Source organism: Mirounga leonina, unplaced genomic scaffold, assembly GCF_011800145.1.
Source record: "Mirounga leonina isolate KUSES-001 unplaced genomic scaffold, KU_Mleo_1.0 Mir_152, whole genome shotgun sequence".
NCBI classification, from domain to species: Eukaryota; Metazoa; Chordata; class Mammalia; order Carnivora; family Phocidae; genus Mirounga; species Mirounga leonina.
Genome location: NW_023270380.1, coordinates 5,975,977 through 6,003,051, shown reverse-complemented (window position 1 = coordinate 6,003,051; position 27,075 = coordinate 5,975,977). Strand labels below are relative to the sequence as shown.

The window sequence follows — 27,075 nt, the reverse complement described above, 5'->3', positions numbered from 1 at the left end:
TCCTAATTCTTATTGGCAAATCCTTTAAAAAATCAGTGCGAGGCATCACTGAGACCATTTATGTATTCAGACCAGATGGTGACGCATGCACATAAATAAACCCTTGTTACCTTTCTGAAATGAAAAGATCGTTGGACTTGAGGTACAGCTCCTTAAGGACTGGCCATCCAGAGGCACACCGGAGCACCTAGTGGACAGGTGACAAAGTATTTCAATGACACAGGAGCGTATACAGTCTGGTAGCTGTGAAGGCGTCCTCCGGGGAGGTCTTGAACTGTCCGAGCACCTAGAAAGCAGACGTGCAGACGGGCACTGCACGCACACGCATCATGTGACACGGTTTGCTTCAGCGAAGGAAGGAACTTGATGTTAAACACGGCTGCTCAGTCCTCAATGCCACCCCGGGTGTGTAAAGGATACACTCATCAGACGGTGTTTCCTAACAACTACTTCTACATTTTCTCACTTGAGCTTTGCCACCATCTCTAGCACCTGAATTTCTATGTGCCCGGCCTGTTCTCACGCTAAATCTAAACCCACCACCAACGAAGGAGCGCTGGGAGCACACGCGCACCGGGAAAGGTGACTTGTCTCTGAGGGCGGCGCCCCAGCGGCATTTCACAGATGAAGGACTTTGCCTTCAAAAGCTGCGAAAATGGAATATTCTGGGCGTGTGAGGTCAGTTCACCTCGGATAGAAAAATAGCAGTGCCAGATATAAGTTCCAAATGCTGCCGGGCGAAGCAGCCACAAGTCCACTTTTGAACCCAGCTGTATACGAGGCACAGTGGACTCCAGGAGCCCAACTTTAAACAAGAAAAGGATGCGAGAATCTTCCGGCAGCTCTGCCTCGGAGCACTTGCGGGAAAACTGGGTGAGCTAAAAGCTCCATCAACAGCTAACGCGAGGGCTCTAAGTTAGGCATACGTTAACTGCACTTCGCTATGGAGTGCCACCGCCCAGAAAGACACCCCAGAACAATGCAGAAGGAGCCAAGAGAGAAAATCCCAATCCCAAAATACAAAATTCTACTTCACTACAACAATTCTGTAACTCCATTCTGTGAGTCAGTTTAAAGAATCCTATTATTTGGATAATAGGATGATTAAAATCAAGCCACAGTCGATCTTAAATTTCTTATTTCTGGGTAATAAACCAAAGAAATAGGATTACCTCTGCCCACGTTATTCCTGTTCGGTTAAGGACTAAAACCTTCAGTGCAGGAAATGTTCCGGTTCGAGACGGTGAACCCGAGGGAAAGCGGAGTTTATTCTCACTGTGTAGACAAAGAAGTCAAAATGTGTTGATTGCCTGCTCCCAGGAGGCCCGAGTGAAAGTCTCCAAAAGCAACAATTTGGGATCTAATATGAGGAGTTTGGTTTGTTTCGACCTCAAAGTGAAATTAATTCAAAACCAAGGGAGTCCAGGGCGCCTGGGTGGCTCAGTTGGTTAAGCGACTGCCTTCGGCTCAGGTCATGATCCTGGAGTCCCGGGATCGAGTCCCGCATCGGGCTCCCTGCTCGGCAGGGGGTCTGCTTCGTCCTCTGACCCTATCCCCTCTCATGTGTTCTCTCTCTCTCATTCTCGCTCTCTCAAATAAATAAATAAAATCTTTAAAAAAAAAAAAAAAAACCCAAGGGAGTCCAGTCTACCTCATTTTTAGTATTTGCGATACATGACTTTTTGGTATCTGATGTGCACAGATGTTCTCAGAGGCCCGAGGCAGCTGGCTGAGCGTAAGGCTCAGGCGTTCAGAAGATCAGCATCCAGCTCGCAAGGCTGTGGGCCCCGCAAAATCCAGTGCCCTCTCAAGCGCTGTGCTGATACACTGCCCCAGGGGCTACAATCCTGCTCCTCCAGAGTCTCTAAACCGCTCTCTTGCTATCACGATGGACAAAATGAATCACTGCCTTCCCGATGCTCTCTTGCGATCCTCACCTCAGAAAGTGCTCAATCCTGAGTCATTGTGAAGGAAGGTACCATGAAAACACATGAGCCCCTATTTCCAGAAGAGGAGGCGCCAGGGGTCAAAGGACACCCTTTGCCCTCTTTGGAGCACCACGGATTTAGGCCCGACTCCCCGCTCTACCCGAACCTGCCTGAGCCAGGTACGACCCGCCTGTCCATGCGAGGCTGGCTCGAGTACCTTCACACTTTCAGCCTGGCTGAGCCCTCGGGGAATCAGGTTCTAAGACTGAAACTAACCAAAGGTTTGAAGAAGCCTGGAAAACGGTGCCATCAGTGAAACATGCAGATTGGTGGACAATCCTTATCAGAATTGAAGGAAACAGCATTCCGAAGAAAGTGCTCATTCCTACGGCAATTAAGTGCCAGAAGCTTCAGGATGAATAAGCACTTTTCACAGCACCTCTTCTACTCCCCACTTAAATATCAACTCCCCCAGAAGGCCCAGCCTTCATGGTTAGGCTCACAGGAGACCCCAAGATCTCCCAGCTCAACAGGCCCACCCACCTCCAGCCAACCAAAAGACACCCCCCCCCAAAAAGGGGCACCTATCTAGCTCAGTCAATAGAGCATGCGACTCTTCATCTTGAGGTCGTGACTTCGAGCCCCACATTGTTAGGGAGAGCTTAAAAATAAACAAGGGATACTTGGGTGGTTCAGTTAAGTGTCCATGTGTTGTGATGAGCACTGGGTGTTATACGCAACTGATGAATCATTGCACACTACATCAAAAACTAATGGGGGCGCCTGGGTGGCTCAGATGGTTGGGCGTCTGCCTTCGGCTCAGGTCATGATCCCAGGGTCCTGGGATTGAGCCCCACATCAGGCTCCTGGCTCAGAGGGGAGCCTGCTTCTCCCTCTCCCTCTGCCTCCCCCTCTGCTCGTGCTCTCTCTCTATCTCTGTGTCTCAAATGAATAAATAAAATCTTTAAAGAAAAAAAAAAACTAATATAACATACTGGCTAACTGAACATAATAAAAAATAAATTAAAAAAAAAAGTTTCCAACTCTTGATTTAGGCTCAGGTCATCATCTCAGGGTCATGGGATCCAGTCCCAAGTTTGCTCCTCACTGGGTGTGGAACCTGCTTAAGATTCTCTCTCCCTCTACCCCTCCCCAAACTCGCGTGCACTCAAAAGAAAAAAAGAAGAAGAAATTAAGTTTAAATACCACTAAGCCATCTCCCCCTCGTTCCCACAGAGATGCCGTGAGGGAAGGAGGAGAGGTCAGGGGTGACAAAATGGATGCCCAAGAGTTCATACCTGAGATTAAGAACTTCCAGGTGTTTGAGCTGATCAGCAATATCTAGGACTTCATCCCACGAGGACAACAGGTTTCTTGACAAATCTGCTTTTCTGATATCTCAAAGCACACATTAAGGAAGAGTAATACAGAAAGATTCACACAAGACACAACAGTCGTCCTGATGGACACCTGCTCACCGTGGTCCCTGGCTCTCATCGGTGTGATTTCCCTCATCTTGGGAGTTGGACTCTACACTGTTGCCCCTCCTGACTGGACTTTTCCCCCAGAGGCTTACTATTGTCATTGCTTTTTGGGTGTCCCTAGGGTGTATTGCTGCACTTACTTGTCCACGGGTTTCATCTGCTGACGGGTTAGCCGCGATGGCTCCCTCTACCTAAGGTCAAAGATCCCACTTTTACTGGCCAAAAAAAAAAGAACAGCCATCACCTCTGAATTCTGGAGCACGGATCTTTAACTTCTCACCTTTTACCCTCTCTTCTGCTTGAAATTTTTTCACAAGCACATGCTACTTTACCTTTTTAAGTCACCCAACTCTTCGTTTAGAAATGAAAACGTTCACTGTCATCTGCTGCAGACTTGAGACAAACATCTACAATCAAGTAAGTAAGAACCAAATGTCCTACCCAGTGCCAAACCATTCTTGCAGTATCCAACAAAAAGAGAAAAAAAGAACAATGGTGAGTTTGCTTTATTAAGCGCCTACGGTGCACGCATGGGCCTCGACCCGGGCACTCCTTCTGGTGGCGGCCTCGCGGCCACGCACGCACCTTCAGTCTCTGCACCGCGGGAAGCCCCAGGTCACTAGCTGCACCTCCAGAGCAGATGATGGGGGTGAGCATGGACAAAGGTTCTAAGTGCTAAGAATGATTTGGGAATTCAGAGAAGGAGAAACCAGCAGGACAGAGAGAAAAAGGCGCCTGAGCTCAGTATCTCGGGGGAGTGCGGTGCCATCAAGAGGGGTGCAGCTCAGAACCCCCGGACAGAGAGATGGAAGAGAAGCCTGGGGCAGGACTGGAGCCGCTAAAGGAGGATCTCACACACGACTCTGCTATGTTGGGGAATCAGTCATTCTTCTGTCCCACGACTGCCGGGGGGCCAGGAGCAGAGCAGCGAACTCAACAGTCACAGCTCGGGAGACGGTGACAAGTACGTGCCTCTGCAGTATGCCACATACAGACACAGGCTCAGAGAAGCAGCCGAGGATGCAGGAAAGGGGTGTGTGGGTACATTACATACACTGGTTGTGGAAGACTATCTTCGCTGTGAAGGTGCCATCTGAGCAGAGAACCACAGGAAATGAGGAAATGCCATCTGGGAGAAGAGCATCCGGGCAGAGAGAACAAGACAAGCAAAAGCCCTGAGGTTAGAACAGGTTTAGGTAAAGGGAGTGGGAGGTGCTGGAAATGAGGGTACAAAGGCTGCAGGGGCCAAGGCCACGCCACAAAGGGCCTTGCAGGCCACTACGAAGTCTGGACCATGGGGTTGGTTAGCAAGGGTAGGGGTCCAGTCCGGTAATCCTTCACTTACTCATACTCTCCATCGTGGAGGCTCAGATTATAAACACACCTGCTAGTCTATCCAGAGCACACAGACCACCTGCACTCTGAAATCAACTCTAAACAACCCGGCAGTTGTCATGAGTGCCCCTCATGCGCATGCACGCACAGGCCAAGCAGCTCCGGGCGCTACGTGGTTCCGGCTCGCAGGCACAGACTCTACCCAGCCCCCCCCCCCCCCCCCCCCCCCCCCCCCCCCCCCGATGCAGAGCCAGCTAGCAGAGCAGGAGGCAGCTCATCCTCCCTCCAGAGGAGCTTCCCAGCTCGGCAAGCGGCCCAACGTCCTGGCGGAGGGAGTGACCTCAAAGGGCGCCACCCGAAAGGGACAACTGGATTAGACACAGACAGTACTTCTGCTTCAGGCAAGAACTCAATCAGAACTGGAAGACATTCATCACTGTACCTGCAAACATCAGCCGTCACTTGATCATCTCATGAAACCGCATTTCTTCAAGACTTGGGGGACGTTTTCCCCAGGAAAGAACAGCATCGGCAAGCAAGATGTGGGCTCCCCAGGACCCTGCTGACAACTCTGAGCAACCAAACCCACCTACTGGCCACATCTTCTCTGATACGCTGAAAATACGTCTTGAACCACCCAATTCCCAATCTTCTGAAATCATTCAGTAGCCGGCAGTAGGCAGATCACAGAACATTCCAGACACCACTGTGGCATCCCGCTCCTTACCAAACACCACCGTGGCATCCTGCTCCTTACCAAACACCACCATCTGCTTCGCTTCCCCTAACCACGGAGGATGGGACTGTGTTGGCCCAGCTCGCTGGGGCCCATGGAGGGGCTGCTCACGGGCAAGGTGACCAAGTCCCGACTGAGGGGGTCAACCCCGCAGACACACTGGCTGAGGAGCTCTGCTCTAATTTCTGTTACCACAAAGCATGCACCACAGGGATAGCTAGAAACAGCTGGCTAAAGACAGCTGCCCATTTGCCATCTCTTCCCTTGGAGAACACGGATTATAAACTGTCTTTGGCATAAATTATTACACAGAGATTAGGCAGGCTTAAAGAACTGTGAGATAACCTTTGAAAGTTCGAGAAAGTCTCTTTCATTTGCCAGGGGGATTTTTCTTTTAAACTGACCTATGTTTTTAGTTGTGGGCATGAAAGCAATATAGGGCAAACACAAACAGAAACCACTTCTAGAAGAAGGTAGAGAAAAGAGACTACAAGTTTTGGAAGGGCCTGTTTTGAGCTCCTGTGACAAACAGCACGAGCGGCATGAAACAGGAGAGTATTTTGCGCACTCACAGGAAGGCAGTCCAGGAGGGCTGGTGTGGGGGCCCCGGGGTGCGGGTGAGGGCTTTGCCTCCTCTCTCCCTGTCCACACTGGACGCTCTGCACACAAGATGGCTGTCAGGCCCCGGGCGCTCTGTGTGCCAGGGTAATGGCTTGGGGCAGAAGGCAGACGCCAGCCAAGTGTGTCCCTGTGTGAGGAGCCCTGTCCAGACACTTTTGCTTCACATTTCCTTGGCTGGGGGGGAGTCACAAGGCCTCACCTGAAGGCAGAGGGGTCCGGGAAGGTAAATAATTTCCCGGGGTGGCAACTGGCCCAGGGGAGACGCAGATGCCCTGAGGAAGAAAGTCGGGGAGAACAGACACCAGGTGGGCTACTGGCCGTGTCCGGCACACGTCAAGTTCAAAGTCAGGTTCGCAGTGAAAAGGATACTAGGACATGCTTTGGCAATTGTTCCTCTGTCACCAGCACAATTCACTGCACAGTTCCTCAGAGAAATTTCTTGCAACTTGCTCAGCTGACTGCATGAAAAACATATAGTTCACACGTATGCATAAACATGTACACAGCCACTGGCCCTTTAAAAAGTTAAAAAGCATTTCACAGAAGAAGTTACCAAAAATAACCAGTTTCAGAAATAAAGCTTTAGTAAAAGAGAAGAAAAAGAAAGCATTACACACACTACAAATATAACTGAAGTCCTTCGTGTCCCATTCCAGGATATTCCTTCCTCCTCTGCTCCCCCACACTGGGTGCTTGTTTAAACTTAAGCATTTAATAGTTTTACTACACATTTCCATATCCCTAAACAATCATAGCATTTTATCTATAATGAAACTTGATATAAATGGTATCCTACTGTATTTATCCTCCTCCAAGCTACTTTTTCCCCCCAATGGTATATTGTTCAGCAGTGAGATTCAGCTACGTCAACCCATGTGCTCTAGAGCACTTGTTTTCATATCTTATAGACCACAGTTACTGTATTTACTCCTCTGCTGACATTTCTATTATTCCCAGCAGGGCTGAAGTAAACACTATCGTATGCTTCTCGCATTCACTTGTGAAAGTCTCTCTAGGGTTATATCCTGGAGAGCGTGCATATCTTCAGCTTTACTAGATAATCTCAGAAGCCACGTTTTAAGTGTAGAGGATCTGCATTAATCCCAATCCCACCACTTCCTTGGGCCTTAGGGGAGTTAGAATCTCTGTGCCTTGGATTCCACAGCTTTAAAATGCTGTGGTTTATGCGCTTGTTCAAGCAGCATTACCGCTGTAGCCCAAGGGGGGAAACAACCCAGATGTCCATCGATAGATGAATGGATAAACGAAGTATGGTACGTCCATTCAATGGAATATTACCCAGCCTTAAAAAGGAAGGAAATGCTGACATACAATACAATGTGGGTAAATCTGAGGACATTATGCGAAGGGACAGAAGCCAATCACAAAAGGACAATACAGTAGGAATCCACTTATGTGAGGTCCCTAGAGGAGTCAACTTCACAGAGATAGAAAGTAGCATGGTGGCTGCCGGGGGCCAGGGGCTGCTGTTGGAGTGGGACAGAGTTTCATTTTGGGAAAGTTCTGGAGATGGATGGAGAGGATGACTGCACAACACCGTGAATGTACTTAGTGCTACCAAACTATACACTTAAAAATGGTTAAGGTGGTAAATTCTGTATTGTGCTTTTTACAATTTTTTAAATGCTATAATTTAGTATTTGTGAAATCTCAGAATACTGCCTGACATACAGTAAGTTATTTTGTAAGTATTTATAAAAATAAACAAAAAACTGACCACCCTTGGGGGAAACACTCCGATCGAAACGCCAGGCATGTGCTATTACAGTAATGAGAAACTGGGGGAAAGGCAGCAACAAAGGTCTAGGGCAGAGGCTCCCAAACTGGCTCAAGTTCACAGCGCCCTTGGTGTTTCAGTAATTTTTTCAGTGTGCCCGTAAGTCAAAACAAAACAAAACACACCACAGTTTACATTTAGTAAGTAGTTAGGGCCAAACAACGTAATAATTATGTGTGTCCTTCAAACTGAGTGTCAGTTGGGCCCAGCACAACTTCCTAAACCCTGGAATCAGATTGGACATCGCTACCTTCATGTCTTGTTTCACGATGCTTTTCAGGAGATACTTGCTTTTTTATCACAGGAACACCAAAAACCCAGCTTTGCAAGCATGGGACACCAATAAAAGGATTTGTAGGATTATCACGAAACTGAACAACTTCAAACTAATAGTTTGCTCCGTGTCCAACAGAGGCCACTATTTCCCTCTAAAATTAAAAATGCCCGCTGTGCCCACTGAGTTGGCTGCAGTGCCCAGGGAAACCTTGCCACAGAACTTGGGAACCCAGTTCTCAGCACAGACCTCACTTCAGAGCCAAAGCCGTCTCCAAGAGAAGGGATACATACTGGCTTTTATTGGGGTTTTTTAAATTCCGTTTCCATAAGTCTTAGTGGTACAAACTCAGAGCTGGTCAGCTGGATATCGTTAAGGAGATACCACGATGGTTTCAAGTGGAGGATTCTTTCCAGTATTGACCCACAGTCTCCCGTGTTAGCCGCAGCAGGTCTAACAGCTTAGGTATTGTTTCGTAAAGGAGGAGACTCAGGCTTAGAACTTAGAAAGTGTCAGAGCTGGAAGGTGGCTAACGTCTGAACACAGCCTGACTCCAACACTGGGTCCGTTCCAAGGGAAACACTAGCTAACTATGAAACGCCATGATACTCCAGTAGTTAGGTCATGCACTAAAAGAATTCATGAGTTATACAGTCGTTCATAAGCTAGGGGAGGAAAATCTGTTTGCAATTTTCACAGAGCCATGGTATTCAGATTAGCCAGTAAGAAAAAATGTGCTTCTTTTGGGGTAAAAGATGTTTCAATATTTGCACCTTTTTCCCCCCCAATAGTTGCATTTTAAATGGGAAGATGAAGCAAAGAACTCCAACCCTATAAAGCACATAGTTCTTTAAATCCAAGTAAACCAGTAGGATCAAGAGCAAAAAAGATCCATGAAAGTTATCTCTCAGTGGTAGCATGAGTCACGACTTCCTTTTGTTTGATTTCTATTTTCTAAATTCTCAACAGTGAGTGTAAGCTGCTTTGTAATTAACGGTCAAGTTTTTTTTTTTTTTTAATCTCGATTTATTCTGAGTTTTCCTCCTTCACTTATTTTTTATTGAAAAAAATCCCACATAGGAAGAGTATATGCATTAGCCTACCTCTACATCAGTACACATCTCAGTGATTTTAAATAAATACGCACAGGTCACCATCACCCAGATCAAGAAATACATCCCCGGAACTTGGGAAGTCCTCTTTGTGCCCCTGACCCTTGCTTCCTCCCCTCAAAACCATCTAGCCTGACTTCTAACACTATCGATCAGTTGTGCCCGTTGTTGACCTTCATACAGACAGAATCATTCAAGGTGTACTTCCTTGGGCTGGACGCTATGTTAATGAGATTTCACCCGTATTGTTGCCGCGAGCAGTTGTTTTTGCTCACATTCACTGCCACTGAATGAATACAGCATAATTTATTTATCCATTCTATGTTTATAGGTATTTGGATGGTTCCTCTGAGTTTTCTGTTGTTGTTGCTAAGGCTGGTCACCTACGCTAAAAAGCAGAGGTATCCAGAAATGAATTTATTCTTCAACATGGTCACCATGCGCCCTTTACATCTGGTGTCATGTTAAATCTTCACAATAACGGCAAAATAAGATAGCAAATAAATGGACTTAAACAAAACCACGGTTTATTTGACTTGAGAGGCAGAGAAAGTAAGAAGCCAAGTGGCTACAAATGTACTCTCCACTGTGGCCACCAGGGGGCACTACTAGGCCACCTTCTCCGGGTCCGGGTCAAACACTACAGCACTGACCCTCATCTGAAAGGTTCTTGTGAAGTTGTGTTTTTGTGGAACATCAGCCTCTACTCACTGTGATTCAGCCTGTGCATCGGAGTGGGCAGAAGGCCTCTTCACAGAACCAGTGTACAGAGAGTTTCAGAGAATGGAATGTTTGCACTCAGCAGCTTTATAGGGTGTTATTTAGTGTCCCTCACACTTCTACATAATAATTTGGGGTACTTCTTAAAAGCAAGAGCCCATGGTATTCTGATCCAGGTCTAGGATGGGGCCCAGGATTCTGCAATTTCACAAGCACCCCAGGGAAGAAAGGGTGTGCGTCCAGAGATGGAAATTAACTCGGTTCTAGATGGGCCCAGCATGCCACGTGGCAGTTAAAAACTTAGAGCTCTGTTTCCCCTTCTGACTTATCACCCCGCTAGAAATGTCACCATGAAATAGAAAAGGACCAAAATGTCAATCTCAGTTACTTATTAGACAAGATGGCTGGTATAAATATTAGTGATGGGCAAACTAATGTTTTAATTCCAATCCAGAAAAGCCCAACAACCCTACGCTAAATTAAGAATTTTAATTTCCCCGAAGACTCAGTCCTCGGATTCCTCTGATTTCAATTTGCTGTTTGTGCAGAAAGGACAGACCAATTTGGAGGCAAAGTTCTGAGTACCAACATACAGTCTGCTGAACTTCAATTCTGAACAGTGATGAAACCGTCAAAGTCATTTCTGCCACTATCAAGCCTACGTACCTTTGCTGTTTTATAATAGAGTCAAACCCAATAGTTTCCACGGGTTTATTTCCAATTAGAACGATTTGCTCTTTTACATCCTCCTCTGGTCCATCTTCTAACACATAGCGATTCTTCACTGCAGTGAGAAAGTCCACTCCAAAATTTACTTTGTTGGGACGAATAAAGGATCCTCCTGTTGGGTGCCTGGAAAAAAAGAGAAATAGAACAGATAAAATATCATCAATGGGGACATTTAAATAAGATGACACATTCAAGGGGCCCCTGGGTGACTGAGTCGGTTAAGCGTCTGATTTGATTTCGGCTCAGGTCATGGTCTCAGGGGTGTGAGATCGAGACCCGCGTTGGGGAGTTGGTGTGAGGATTCTCTCTCTCTCTCCCTCTTCCTCTGCCCCCCGCCTGCTCGAACACACTCTCTCTCTCCCTCTAAAATAAATAAATCTTTAAAAATTTTTTTTTAGGGGCGCCTGGGTGGCTCAGTCGTTAAGCGTCTGCCTTCGGCTCAGGTCATGGTCCCAGGGTCCCGGGATCGAGCCCTGCATCAGGCTCCCTGCTCCGCGGGAAGCCTGCTTCTCCCTCTCCCACTCCCACTGCTTGTGTTCCCTCTCTCGCTGCCTCTCTCTGTCAAATAAATAAATAAAATCTTTAAAAAAAAAAAAATTTTTTTAAATGACACATTCGAAAATCCTTTATAAACTGTCAGTCTGCCACAAATGTAAAATGCCTACATTTATAAATTTGTTTATAAATATAGTAGCAAACAAAAGCAATTACAAATTTTTTTTCAAGGTTTTATTTTTAGGTAACCTCCACACCCAATGTGGGGCTTGAACCTATAACCCTGAGCTCAAGAGTTGCACGCTGTACTGACTGAGCCAGCCAGGTGCCCCAGCAATCACACAATTTTAAAAAATAAAGAAAAAGAAATTATCATCCACCAGAATGGCCATAAATGCAGTGTTCTGAAGGTGTGCAAAATTTTCTCTATGCTGAAAAATCAAAATCAGCATAAAAGGGAAAGTAATATACAAACGTATAATCGATATGATTGATCAAAAAGGGTTGTGAGCTTATACAAGCGTAGTAAGTCCCAACAGATAAACAGACAAGGAATATGGGACAATTCACATAATAGGAAACAGAAGTATTAAATCCACAGGGGAAAGTTTTACCTTGCTCATGATTAAGAAAGGCAAATTCAAATAATGAAACTCTTTTCAACAAAACTGGCAAAAATAAAGAAAAATCCTAACACCTCAAAGACTGCAAGGCCAGGTTTGGTTTTGATTGTATAATCATACTCCTGAGAACTTGTCAGCAGGCAATAATTTAAAAATAAAAAACAAAATTGCATTTACAAAGATTCCGTATAATAGCATTTATTTGTAACTGAGGAACTCTGGAAACCATAAAAAAGCCCAGCTGGATAGGAACTATTAAGTAGACCAGACAGATGTAGTCATTAAAAATTCTAGCTGTAACACTTAATAAAATTACTCACAAAATAATGTTGAGATTTCTAAACACTAAACCAAATTGTACATGACACAGCTATAGAGGAATCACATCTACAGACAGACAGAGGTTGAATGACACAAAGATGAAAACATTTGTGGGTAACAGACTTAGGTACAAAACTTGAACTAAATATATTTTAAAAGGTTAAATATGGGGCACCTGGGTGGCTCAGTTGGTTAAACTTCTGCCTTCAGCTCAGGTCATGATCCCAGGGTCCTGGGATCGAGCCCCGCATCAGGCTCCCTGCTCAGCGGGGAGTCTGCTTCTCCCTCTCCCTCTGCTGCTCCTCCTGCTTGTGCTCACTCACTCTCTCTCTCTCCCCCTCTGTCAAATAAATAAATAAAATCTTAAAAAAAATAAAATAAAAGGCTAAATATGAGGCTAAAAGAGAGAATGTGGGAAGAATTCTACAGAAATATAGGATATTTCATCACAATTTCTATTCAGGTTTTAGAGCAATTTTTAGTAGATTTAATACTAAGACTAATCATATTACTGTATGTAATGACCACTTTGTCAGGCTTTTCAAGAGATTCAAAATGGGTCTCTGCACCCCTTAAATTTCAGGCTTCAGCATTACATCATGGCAATGAGACCTTATTTTCAGGATGATCTAAGTAACCACTATAAAACAGTCGTAAATGTTATTATCATTTGATCACTTAGGAGAATAAATGAAATACATATATTGCCAAAAATTATAAACACTATTTCAGCTCATAACCTTTGACTCTTAAAGAAATCAAAGCTAGCTAGAAGTCACCATAAGTAAAAAGGATGAAAACTCAGACTGATAAATTTCATCCATATAAACACACACTTTTCTACAGTGGGTCCGCAGAGATGACCACAGTGTAAAAGGGGCTTGTGATCCCCAAAAGTTAGAAGTGATGCCACGGGTAAGAAGAAATGGCCCAGAGGTCGTTGGAACCCCAGAGTGTGCGGTCCTGGAAGCCGGTGAAGAAAGTGGACAACCAGGTCCAGCACTAGGGAAGGATGCAAGGTGACAGCTGAGGCTGGCCACCAAATCTAGCGCCTGGAAGTTAACCCTGGTAGAAGCCGTGGGGTAGCAGCCCAGTGGGCAAGCTCCAGACACTGAGAGGACAGGGGGCCCTGGCTACTCTCGTCCCGAGGGGCTTTACTGCAAAGGGAGAAGAGCACAGGGCAACGGCTGCAGGAACACAGGGTATCAGAAGAGGGAATGTCTGATGATGTGTGGGCATATCAGATCTGGATGCTGCTGAAAATAATCCAGTGGTGAGGGGAGAACTGATGATGCAGGAAATTAAATTCTCTGTTGCAGTAAAATCAAATTCTGAGTCTGTACAGTATGTTGTGATATCAGAGGATCACAGACTACCAGAAGCTTCCAAGAAAATGTTACATTTTAACCCTAGGAAACGTTCATGTTGTAAAAAACAGTTCTGGGAGTGCCTGGGTGGCTCAGTTAAACTTCTGCCTTGGGCTCAGATCATAATCTCAGGGTCCTGGGATGGAGCCCTGTTAGAGCTCTGCACTCAGCAGGGAGCCTGCTTCTCCCTCTCCCTGTGCCCCTCCCCCTGTACCCCTCCCCTTTTGCCCCTCCTACCCCTCTCAGGCACGCTTGCTCTGAGAGAAAGCATTTTTTTTTTAAAGATTTATTTATTTATTTGAGAGAGTGAGAATGAGAGAGAGTACATGAGAGGGGAGAGGGTCAGAGGGAGAAGCAGGCTCCTCGCCAAGCAGGGACCCCGATGTGGGACTTGATCCAGGGACTCCAGGATCATGACCTGAGCCAAAGGCAGTTGCTCAACCAACTGAGCCACCCAGGCGCCCATGAGAGAAAGTATTTTTAAAAGATTTTATTTATTTACTTGTGTGAGAGAGAGAGAGAGAGAGAGAGCATGAGCAGGGAGAGGGGCAGAAGGAGAGGAAGCAGGAGACTCCCCACTGAGCAAGGAGCCCGATGCAGGACTCAATCCCAGGACCCCGGGATCACGACCTGAGATCAAAGCAGATGCTTAACCGACTGAGCCACACAGGCACCCCTAAATAAAATCTTAAAAAAAAAAAAAAAGTGCTGTTTTAAGAAGCACAGTTATACTACTCAGCTAAAGAGATCAAATACAGCCAGCATCATTTTTTTTTAAGAGTTCAAAGGGATCTACTTCAGAGATCATCTAGACTAGGACTTCATAAACATAACCTAACCTTCTAAACATCTAAACATAATCAGAAAGTCCTCTGAAAATCTTACTGGAGGGGCGCCTGGGTGGCTCAGTCGTTGGGCGTCTGCCTTCGGCTCAGGTCATGATCCCAGGGTCCTGGGATCGAGCCCCGCACTGGGCTCCCTGCTCGGTGGGAAGCCTGCTTCTCCCTCTCCCTCTCCCCCTGCTTGTGTTCCCTCTCTCGCTGTGTCTGTCTCTGTCAAATAAATAAATAAAATCTTAAAAAAAAAAAAAAAAAGAAAATCTTACTGGATCCTAGGAATCTGCTTGTTTAGAACAGTGCTCCAGGGCATTCTGACGTCGGTGGGCCTCATGTCCCACCTTAAGAAACTCTCATCTAATCCAGCCCCGTTTCAGTTGGGGAAACTGGGGTCCACTGTTAGAGGTATCACAGCCGTGACCAAAAACCTTGGATTTCTGACTACTAGTGTACTATCCTTTCCCACATTTCTGTCTGGGCTTATAATAAAGATACAAATCGACGCTTTATTTTGGTAAATTAAACACATTCCCTAACTTAAATTTCTAATCAACATGTATCTTCCCTTTTTTTTTTTAAGTTTTATTTTTATTTAAGCAATCTCTACACCCAATGTGGGGCTCAAACTTACGACCCCAAGATCAAGAGTCACCACACTCTTCCGACTGAGCCAGCCAGGCGCCCTGACAGATATGTTCCTAAGATGGGAGGCAGGAGCAGGATGGAGATGGTACAGCTTTGGAGTCAGACAAACCTGGGATCCCTCTGGGCTCCATTACTTACTGGCTATGCGACTTCAGGGAGGCGATTTTATGTTCTCAGCCTGAGTCTCCTCATCTATCAAGCCCTATCAAATGAGGTTATTTATAAGGACTAAATAAGCCATAATAGATAAACCATCACTATATTGCCTAGCATAAGCCTTTCTATACGCACACACATCAAGGCAGCAGTCCTTTCTAAACAGTATTGTATCTAATATAGCATTAAACATAAGCCGACATCTTCTGAAACACTGGGATATTGCAGAAGCCACACTCTCTACACTCAAGCGGGGGCTGACAAATGTGTTCAGTTGGGCTCCTATGGTGTCTAGTATCAATGACATCATGACATAACAATTTCACCATATGGACTATGTACGGTTTTGCTAAGAAAAACTACAGTTACTAACATATGCAAGATAAAGTTCTTACACAACCTCAGGCAAAGTTGTTCTCCACTGCTACGTAAAAACTGCCCCAAAGCATAGCGGCTTAAAACAATGGTCTGCTCTTTCTTGTAATTCTGTGGGTTAGCTTGGCTCAGCTGAACTGTCCTTGTTTCTCATGGGGTCAGGTGACAAGATCCTGGTGACTGCACTCAGCTGGGAGTCAGCTGAGGCTTTAACAATCCAAGATGGTTCCAGTGAGATGACTGGCACCTGAGCTAAGTTGGCTTGCAATCACGGGGGGCTGGCTGGGCCTGTCTTCTGCATGTGGCTGTCCAGTTTTCCCAACACCATTTGTTAAGAGACTGTTTTCCATTGGATATTCTTTCCTGCTTTGTTGAAGATTAATTGACCATATAGTTGTGGGTTCATTTCTGGGTTCTGTATTCTGCTCCATTGATCTATGTGTCTATTTTTGTGCCAATATCATACTGTTTTGATCACTACAGCTTTGTAAGATAACTTGAAATCTGGAATTGTGATGCCTCCAGCTTTGCTTTGCTTTTTCAAGGTTGCTTTGGCTATTCGGGGTCTTTTGTGATTCCATACAAATTTTAGGATTGTTTCTTCTAGCTCTGTAAAAAATGTGGTTGGTATTTTGATAGGGATTGCATTAAATGTGTAGATTGCTTTGGGTAGTATAGACATTTTAACAATATTTGTTCTTCCAATCCATGAGTATGGAATGTCTTTGCATTTCTTTAGGTCATCTTCAATTTTTTTTCATTAGTGTTTTATACTTTTCAGAGTATAGGTCGTTTTGGCTATATGGCTAGTTTTATTCCTAGATATCTTACTGTTTTAGGGGCACTTGTAAATAGGATTGATTCCTTAATTTCTCTCTCTGCTGCTTCGTTACTAGTGAGTAGAATTGCAAAAGTCTTCTGTACATTGCTTTTGTATCCTGTAGCTTCACTGAATTCGTGTATCAGTTCTACCAATTTTTTTAGTGGACTCTTTCGGTTTTGTATATAGAATATCATGTCACCTGCAAACAGTGGAAGTTTCACTTCTTCCTTGACAATTTGGATACCTTTTATTTCTTTTTGTTCTCTGATTGCTGTGGGGAGATGGGTTAAATAGGTGATGGGGATTAAGAACTGCACTTGTGATGAGCACCGGGTGTTGTATGGAAGTGCTGAATCACTATATTGTACACCTGAAACTAATATTATACTGTATGTTAACTGACATTTAAGTAAAAACTTTAAAGAAAAAGTCAACTTTTTTTTTTTTTTAATATTTTATTGATTTATTTGACAGAGAGAGAGATAGTAAGAGCAGGAACACAAGCAGGGGGAATAGGAGAGGGAGAAGCAGGCTTCTTGACGAGCAGGGAGCCCGATGCGGGACTCGATCCCAGGACCCTGGGATCATGACCTGAGCCGAAGGCAGACGCTTAACGACTGAGCCACCCAGGTGCCCAGAAGTCAACTTTTTAAATAAGCATTTACTCAATATAAAACATCTCATGGGTTGAACATAATTATATTCAATATATTTAAGAAACATGTCATTCAAACAGAAGGAGTGATAAAAAGCTTCCAGGACAAACAGAAGCTAAAACAATTTGTGATCACCAAACCAGCCTTACAAGAAATATTGAAAGGGATCCTCTAAGTAAAGAGAGAGCCCAAAAGTAACATAGACCAGAAAGGAACAGACAATATAAAATAACAGTCACTTTATAGGTAATACAAAGGCACTAAATTCATATCTTTCAATAGTTACTCTGAATGTAAATGGGCTAAATGCCCCAGTCAAAAGACAGGGTATCAGACTGGATAAAAAAAAAGCAAGGCCCATTGATATACTGTCTGCAACAGACTCATTTTAGACCCAAAGACACCTCCAGATTGAAAGTGAGGGGGTGGAAAACCATTTATCATGCTAATGGACATCAAAAGAAAGCTGGAGTGGCAATCCTTATATCAGACAAATTAGATTTTAAACTAAAGACTGTAATAAGAGATGAGGAAGGACATTATATCATAATTAAAGGGTCTATCCAACAAGATCTAACAATTGTTAATATTTATGCCCCTAACATGGGAGCATAAGCCAATTAATAACAATCAAAGAAACACATGGACAACAATACAATAATAGTAGGGGACTTTAACACTCCCCTCACTGCAATGGACAAATCATTGAAGCAGAAGATCAGCAAGGAAATAAGGGCTTTGAATGACACACTGGACCAGATGGACATCACAGATATATTCAGAACATTCCATCTTTAAAAAAAGGAAGACACATTCTTCTCGAGTGCACATGGAACATTCTCCAGAATAGATCAAATCCTGGGTCACAATATCAGGTCTCAACCTGACCAAAAGATTGGGATCATTCCTGGCATATTTTCAGACCACAATGCTTTGAAACTGGAACTCAATCACAAGAGGAAATTTGGAAAGAATTCAAATACATGGAGGCTAAAGAGCATCCTACTAAAGAATGAATGGGTCAACCAGGAAATTAAAGAAGAATTAAAAAAATTCATGGAAACAAATGAAAATGAAAACACAACTGTTCAAAACCTTTGGGATGCAGCAAAGGCAGTCCTAAGACTATAGCACTATATACTACAAGCCTTTCTCAAGAAACAAGAAAGGTTGGGCAACCCTGTCAGAACCCCTCTCACTATTAACAGCTTTTTCTGTATCTTCACTTAATAAATTTCTAACACTTATTCAAAAAAAAGAAAAAAGAAAGAAAGAAACAAGGAAGGTTTTAAATACACAACCTAACCTTACACCTAAACGAAATGGAGAAAGAACAGCAAACAAAGCCTAAACCCAGAAGGAGAACAGGATTAATAAAGATTGAGCAGAAGACAGAGATAGAAACCAAAAGAACAAAACAGATCAACGAAACTAGGAGCTGGTGCTTTGAAAGAATTAAGATTGATAAACCCCTGGCCAGACTTATCAAAAAGAGAAAGGACCCAAATAAATAAAATCATGAATGAAAGAGGAGAGATCACAACCAACACCAAAGAAATATAAACAATTATAAGAATATATTATGAGCAATTATATGCCAACAAATTAGGCGATCTGGAAGAAATGGATGCATTCCTAGAGATGTATAAACTACCAAAACTGAACCAGGAAGAAATAGAAAACCTGAACAGACCCATAGCCAGCAAGGAAATTAAAGCAGTAATCAAAAAAATCTCCCAACAAACAAGAGCCCAGGGCTAGCTGGCTTCCCAGGAGAATTCTACCAAACATTTAAAGAAGAATTAATATCTATTCTGAAGCTGCTTCAAAAAATAGAAATGGACGGAAAACTTCCAAACTCATTTTATGAGGCCAGCATTACCTTGATCCTAAAGGCAGACAAAGACCCCACCAAAAAGGAGAATTACAGACCAATATCCCTGATGAACATGGATGCAAAAATTCTCACCAAAATACTAGCCAATAGGATCCAACAGTACATTAAAAGGATTACTCACCACGACCAAGTGGGATTTATTCCTGGGCTGCAAGGGATTTATTCCTGGGCCGCAAATCAATCAATGTGATACACTACGTTAATAAAAGAAAGGACAAGAACCATATGATCCTCTCAATAGATGCAGAAAAAAAGTATTTGACAAAGTACAGCATCCTTTCTTGATTAAAACTCTTCACAGTGTAGGGATAGAGGGTACATACCTCAATATTATAAAAGCCATCTACGAAAAACCCACAGCAAATATCATTCTCAATGGGGGGAAAATGAGAGCTTTTCCCCTACAGTCAGGAACATGACAGGGATGTCCCCTATCACTACTGCTTTCAACATAGTATTAGAAGTCCTAGCCTCAGCAATCAGACAACAGAAAGAAATAAAAGGCATCCAAATAGACAAAGGAGAAGTCAAACTCTCACTCTCTGCAGATGACATGATACTTTATGTGGAAAGCCCAAAAGACTCCACCCAAAATTGCCAGAACTCATACAGGAATTCAGCAACATGGCAAGATAGAAAATCACTGCACAGATCAGTTGCATTTCTATACACCAACAATGAGACAGAAGAAAGAAAAATTAAGGAGTCGATCCCATTTACAAATGCACCCAAAACCATAAAATACCTAGGAATAAATCTAACCAAGGAGGCAAAGGATCTGTACTCAGAAAACTATAGAATACTCATGAAAGAAATTGAGAAGGACACAAAGAAATGGAAAACATTCCACACTCATGGATTGGAAGAAAAATATTGCTCTATAAAACCTGGGAATTAAGCTCCATTATTTGGAGAATAGTTGCATACTTCCTGTTCCATCCATCTGCCCAATCTCCCCATCAGCAACTTACCTGAATAAAACTTTGTCAATGGGGGCACCTGGGTGGCTCAGTTGGTTAAGCGACTGCCTTCAGCTCAGGTCGTGATCCTGGAGTCCTGGGATCGAGTCCCACATCGGGCTCCCGGCTCAGCGGGGAGCCTGCTTCTCCCTCTGACCCCATCCCCTCTCATGCTGTTTCTCTCTCTCTCTCAAATAAATAAATAAATAATTAAAAAAACCCAAACAAAAAACTTTGTCAATGGTTAAAAAAAAAAAAGTCAGTGCTACCTAGAGCAATCTACACATTCAATGCAATCCCTATCAAAATACCATCAACTTTTTTCACAGAACTGAAACAAATAATCTTAAAATTTGTATGGAACCAGAAAAGACTCTGAATAGCCAAAGGAATGTTGGGGAAAAAAAAAGAAAAAACAACCCAAAGCTGGTGGCATCACAATTCCGGACTTTAAGCTCTCTTACAAAGCTGTAATCATCAAGACAGTATGGTACTGGCACAAAAACAGACACATAGATCAATGGAACAGAAGAGAGAGCCCAGAAATTGACCCTCAACTCTGGTCAACTAACCGACAAAGCAGGAAAGAATAGCCAATGAAAAAAGACAGTCTCTTCAACAAATGGTGTTGGGAAAATTGGATAGCCACATGCAGAAGAATGAAACTGGACCATTTCCTTACACCACACACACAAAGAGACTCAAAAAAATGGATGAAAGACCTAAATGTGAAACAGGAGTCCATCAAAATCCTAGAGAAGAACACAGGCAGCAACCTCTTTGACCTCAGCCGCAGAAATTTCTTGCTAGACACATCGCCAAAGGCAAAGGAAATGGGCAAAAATGAACTATTGGGATTTCATCAAGATAAAAAGCTTTTGCACAGCAAAGGAAACACAATCGGCAAAACCAAAAGACAACTGACAGAATGGGAGAAGATATTTGCAAATGACATATCAGATAAAGGGCTAGTGTCCAAAATCTTTAAAGAATTTATCAAACTCAACACCCAGAGAACAAATAATCCAATCAAGAAATGAGCAGAAGACATGAACAGACATTTCTGCAAAGACATCCAAATCACCAACACATGAAAAAGTGCTCAACATCACTCAGCATCAGGGAAATACAAATCAAAACCTCAATGACGTACCACTTCACACCAGTCAGAGTGGCTAAAATTAACAAGACAGGAAACGACAGATGTTGGTGAGGATGCGGAGAAAGGGGAACCCTCCTACACTGTTGGTGGGAATGCAAGCTGGGGCATCACTCTGGAAAACAGTATGGAGGTTCCTCAAAAAGTTGAAAATGGAGCTATCCTATGACCCAGCAATTGTCCTACTGGGTATTTACCCCAAAGATACAAATGTAGGGATCCGAAGCGGCACCTGCACCCCAATGTTTATAGCAGCAATGTCCACAATAGCCAAACGATGGAAAGAGCCAAGATGTCCATCGACAGATGAATGGATAAAGAAGATGTGGTATATATATACAATGGAATATTATGCAGCCATCAAAACGAGTGAGATCTAGCCATTGGCAAGGACGTGGATGGAACTGGAGGGTGTTATGCTGAGCGAAATAAGTCAATCAGAGAAAGACATGTATCATATGACCTCACTGATATGAGGAATTCTTAATCTCAGGAAACAAACTGAGGGTTGGAGTGGGGGTGGGGTCAGAGGGATGGGGTGGCTGGATGATAGACACTGGGGAGGGTATGCGCTATGGTGAGTGCTGTGACCTGTGCAAGACTGTTGAATCACAGATCTGTACCTCTGAAACAAATAATGCAATATATGTTAAGAAAAAAAAAAAAAGAAGATCGCGGGAGGGGAAGAATGAAGGGGGGGAATCGGAGGGGGAGACGAACCATGAGAGACGATGGACTCTGAAAAACAAACTGAGGGTTATAGAAGGGAGGGGGGTGGGAGGATGGGTTAGCCTGATGATGGGTATTAAAGAGGGCATGTGCTGCATGGAGCACTGGGCGTTATGCACAAACAATGAATCATGGAACACTACATCAAAAACTAATGATGTAATGTATAGTGATTAACATAACAATAAAAAATTTAAAAAAAAGATGTGGTATATGTACATAATGGACTACTACGCAGCCATCAAAAAAATGAAATCTTGCCATTTGCAACAATGTGGATGGAACTAGAGGGTATTATGCTAAGCGAAATAAGTCAATCAGAGAAAGGCAATTATCATATGATCTCACTGATATGTGGAATTTAAGAAACAGAACAGAGGATCATAGCAGAAGAGAGAGAAAAATAAAACAAACAGAAACCAGAGAGGGAGACAAACCATAAGAAACTCTTAATCTTAGGAAACGAACTGAGTAAAAAGAAATGAACTGAGGGCTGCTGCAGGGGACGGGTAAAGGGATGGGGTAACTGGGTGCTGGACATTAAGGAAGGCACGTGATGTAATGCCCACAAGGTATTATATAAGACTGGTGAATCACAGGCCTGTACCTCTGAAACCAGTAATACATTGTGTTAATTAACTGAATTTAAATTTAAAAATATTTATATATATATCTAAGAAACATACCCAGTTAAAAAAAAAAATGCAGTATATGAGCACCCCCACCATGGTATCTGCCATCTGGATTCATGTAGATCAAATCTACATAGTAGAGACGATCAAATCTTAACTGCTTCAAATCACAAATTAAGAAATCGGGGAGGCGGGGGGGTGGGCACCTGTGTGGGTCAGTTGTTAAGCATCTGCCTTCAGTTCGGGTCGTGATCCCAGGATCCTGGGATCGAGCCCCACATCGGGCTCCCTGCTCAGCGGGAAGCCTGCTTCTCCCTCTCCCACTCCCCCTGCTTGTGTTCCCTCTCTCGCTGTGTCTCTCTCTGTGTCAAATAAATAAAATCTTAAGGAAAAAAAAAAAGAATTCAGGAGGGGCAAAACAAAAGGTTATTACGAAAGAAGATTAAAGGTTATTATTTTAAAAACTACACAGAAACTTCAAGAAATATGGTATCATTAATTTGTGAATTTTCCATCTTTAATATATTTTACTTGTGCATAAAAGTTTAAACACCAATGCTTTGAATGTTACAAGAGCAGCATCTATTGAGAAAGTAATATTCCACAACTCAACATTTTTGAGAGCCAAGTAGGTGTCAAGAATGATGCAAGGTGCTTTCGTATTACAGGTATCTTGATTTGAATAGGATCATCTACCACTATTACATTTACTGGCAAGTTGTGCTTCCAAGGAACAGAAATGGGCCCTCAACAAGGAACACTCCATTCCTCAGAGTAAGAGGAAGTGGCAATGAGCACCAGGCCCGATCAGAGCCATACAGATTAGTGACCGCCATGTGCATCTCCTTCTGGAACCAGAACGTCTACAGCAGGTTCTCCTTCCCTCTCATCCCTATATCTTAGGTATGAGGAGGGCCAGGAACTGTTTATTTCACAGATCCGGACCAAGGAGCCCCTCCTGAATGCCTGAAAATGCATCCAAGGAGCCTCATCGGCACCTGGAACTAATTTAGATGGCAACCCCCTGGATTTCAAGGTAAGACTCTTGGAGGTGAGAGGAGCGAACCTCGTGTGGGGAAGAGCTGTGAATAACTGTGACAGCTGGTGAACCATGGCAGATTACTTCCACAGATGACTCCCAGTCCACATGCCCTTTGGTAATGTGATTTTGCCACTTGTCCCATCAACAGGTAAAACCTATTTCCCCTCCTCTTGAATCTAGGCTCACCCAGTGACCTGCTTTTACCAACAGAGTGAAGCCTGAGCCTTAAGAGGCCCCACAGTCCCCATTTCCACCCTCCTGGAAAACAGACACTGTATAAAGAACCTCATGCTAGACTATGGTGAAGGGCCATGGGAAGAGAGAGACTGACCCATCTAGAGGAGTTCAAGCTCTGTGTCGGGTGTAGAGATTACTTACATACATGAACTTTAAAAAAATATATATTGTTTTATGCCTCCTGAAAGGATGTGCAGCACAAAAAAAACCCTGGTTCTACAGTGTATTCGACAAAGAAATATAAATGTAGCTGAATTGTGCAGAATGAGCAGATTGGTGAAAGAAGTGGTACTTTTGTCCTACCAGAGGCAGCCAACAGGTCCTATTTGTAAATACTTATGAAAATAAAGTAGTGCAGCACAAACAGTATTACTGAAAGTAAAACATAAAACTACAACATTTTAATTTTTTTCCCTTAATTTATTTGAGAGAGAGAAAGAGCACAAGCAAGGTGAGGGGCAGAGGGAGAAGCAGACTTCCTACCAACCAGGGAGCCCAATGTGGGACTCAATCCAGGACCCTGGGATCATGACCCGAGCTAAACGCAGATGCTTAACCGACTGAGCCATCTAGGCACCCAAAACTATAACATTTTAAATAAAACATTATGGTTTAAACAAATAGAAAGTATTATGGTGCTTTTCCTGAAGTACATTACAGAGATCACTTTTACATTATCTCCTTTAATTTTCTATGCGGACAGCACACAAATAGATCTTATGTTTACTGGCAAATAAATGCTATTAATGTTAAACATCTCACGTATACAAAGCTGAACTAAAGCCCAAGGTGTTGTCAAGTGTTGAATTTATTGTTTTTATTTTAATTTTTAAAAAGATTTTATTTATTTGACAGAGAGAAAGACAGCGAGAGAGGGAACACAGCAGAGGGAGTGGGAGAGGGAGAAGTAGGCTTCCCGCCGAGCAGGGAGCCAAATGTGGGGCTCAATCCCAGGATCCTGGGATCATGACCTGAGCCGAAGGCAGATGCTTAACCAACTGAGCCACCCAGGTGCCCCAAATTCCAGACAATTTAGAACAATAGTTTATATACCTATCTAAATGTATACAAACAACTAGGTTTTGCATGTGAGCAATTGTTCCTAGAAACTCACATTTATGAAATAGGTTTTAATTTAAGAACTAGTGAAATTTGTGGGGCACTTGAGCGGCTCTGTTGGTTGAGCTTCTGACTCTTGATATCGGCTCAGGTCATGATTTCAGGGTCCTGAGATTGAGCCCCGCGTCGGGCTTGGCACTCAGTGGGGAGTCTGCCCAAGATTCTCTCTCTCCCCCTGCCCCTCCCCCCACCCACACACATGCTAATAAATAAATAAATCTTTAAAAAAAAAGAGAGAAAGAAGGGTGCCTGGGTGGCTCAGTTGTTAAGCATCTGTCTTCAGCTCAGTCATGATCCCGGGTTCCTGGGATCGAGCCCCACATCGGGCTCCCTGCTCCGTGGGAAGGCTGCTTCTCCCTCTCCCACTCCCCCTGCTTGTGTTCCTTCTCTCACTGTGTCTCTCTCTGTCAAATAAATAAATAAAATCTTAAAAAAAGAGAGAGAGAGAGTCCCACATCAGGCTCCTTGCTCAGCAGAGAGCCTGCTTCTCCCTCTGCCTGCCAGTCCCCCTGCTTGTGCTCTCTCTGAAAAATAAAATCTTTAAAAAATAATTAAAAAAAAAAAACCATTAAAAGATTTTTAAAAAGAACTAGTGAAATTTGTAATTCTAGTGGAATGAAAGTATGACATTTGTGAAATAGTCCTGGTTTGCCTTAAAGGAATAAAATGGGGGGAGGGGATGTGGAAACAGGATAAGGAAGAACTGTTTTTCTTTTTAAATTTTTTTTGGAAGATATATTTTTCAAATATGTGGTTTAAATGAAAAAATAATCCTAGAGGCAGCAATCAGACAAGAGAAAAAAAATAAAAGCCATCCAAATTGGTAAGAAAAGTAAAACTGTCACTATTTGCAGATGACATGATACTATATATAGAAAACCCTAAAGTCTCCACCAGAAAACTATCAATCAATGAATTCAGTAAAGCTGCAGGATAAAAAATTAATATACAGAAATGTCTTATGTTTCTATACACTAATAATGAAGTAGCAGAGAGAGAAATCAAGAAAACAATCCCACATAAAATTGCATCAAAAAGACTAAAATACCTAGGAATAAATTTAACCAAGGAGTGAAAGACCTATACTCTGAAAACTGTAAGACGCTGATGAAAGAAACTTAAGAGGACACAAACAAATGGAAAGATACTCATGAATTGGAAGAACACATTAAAATGTCCATTTTACTACCCAAAGCAATTGACAGATTCAATGCAATCACTATCAAAGTAGCAACAGCATTTTACACACAACTAGAACAAATAATCCTAAAATTTAAATAGAACCACAAAAGACGCAGAATAGTCAAAGCAATCTTGAGAAAGGAGAACAAAACTGGAGGTATCACAATCCCAAATTTTAAGCTATACCACAAACTAATCAAGAACTAATCAAGACAGTAAGATATTGGCACAAAACAGACGCATAAACCAGTGGAACAGAACAGAGAGCTGGGGTGGGGGTGAGGGGGGGAACCCCAGTGATCAATCTATGACAAAGGAGACAAGAATATACAATGGGGAGATAGCAGTCTTCTCAACAAACGATGTTAAGAAAACTGGACAGCAGGGCGCCTGGGTGGCTCAGTTGTTAAGCGTCTGCCTTCGGCTCAGGTCATGATCCTAGGGTCCTGGGATAGAGCCCCGCATCGGGCTCCCTGCTCCGCGGGAAGCCTGCTTCTCCCTCTCCCACTCCCTCTGCTTGTGTTCCCTCTCTCACTGTGTCTCTCTCTGTCAAATAAATAAATAAAATATTAAGAAAAAAAAAACTGGACAGCTACATGCAAGAGTGAAACTGGGTCACTTTCTTAGACCATGTACAAAAATGAATTCAAAACGGATTAAAGACCTAAATGTAAAGCCTGAAACCATTAAACTCCTAAAAGAAACATAGGCAGTAATCTGTTTAATAGCATTTTTCTGGATAGGACTCCTGAGGCAAGGGAAATAAAAGCAAAAATAAACTATTGGGACTACACCAAACTAATAAGTTTTTGCACAGGAAGGAACCCATCAACAAAACAACAACGCGGGCACCTGGCTGGCTCCAGTGGTGGAGCATGCAACTCTTGATCTCGGTGTTGAGTTCGAACCCCATATTGGGTGTAGAGATGAAGGGAAGGGGAGGGAAGGGGAAGGGGAGGGAAGGGGAAGGGGAAGGAAGGGGAAGGGAAGAAAGAAAGGGGAGGAAAGAAAGAAAGGGAAGGGAAGACAGAAGGAAGTTAAGACAGAAGGAAGTTAAGACAGAAGGAAGTTAAGACAGAAGGAAG

The 27,075-nt window shown here is 43.3% G+C and overlaps 1 protein-coding gene across 3 annotated transcripts in view; it reads right to left on the bottom strand.

Annotated features, from left to right (window-relative positions):
- The window catches only part of TBCE (tubulin folding cofactor E), a 94,304-nt gene that overhangs the window by 9,818 nt on the left and 57,411 nt on the right, over positions 1 to 27,075 (bottom strand). For all 3 annotated transcript variants that reach the window (XM_035008495.1, XM_035008494.1, XM_035008496.1), the window contains exons 4-8: positions 10,675 to 10,860; positions 6,474 to 6,562; positions 3,227 to 3,326; positions 1,173 to 1,275; positions 111 to 187 (exon numbers count right to left, since the gene is read on the bottom strand). In XM_035008495.1, coding sequence (XP_034864386.1) covers positions 111 to 187; positions 1,173 to 1,275; positions 3,227 to 3,326; positions 6,474 to 6,562; positions 10,675 to 10,860 — 555 coding nt within the window. The remainder of the gene's footprint in view (positions 1 to 110; positions 188 to 1,172; positions 1,276 to 3,226; positions 3,327 to 6,473; positions 6,563 to 10,674; positions 10,861 to 27,075) is intronic.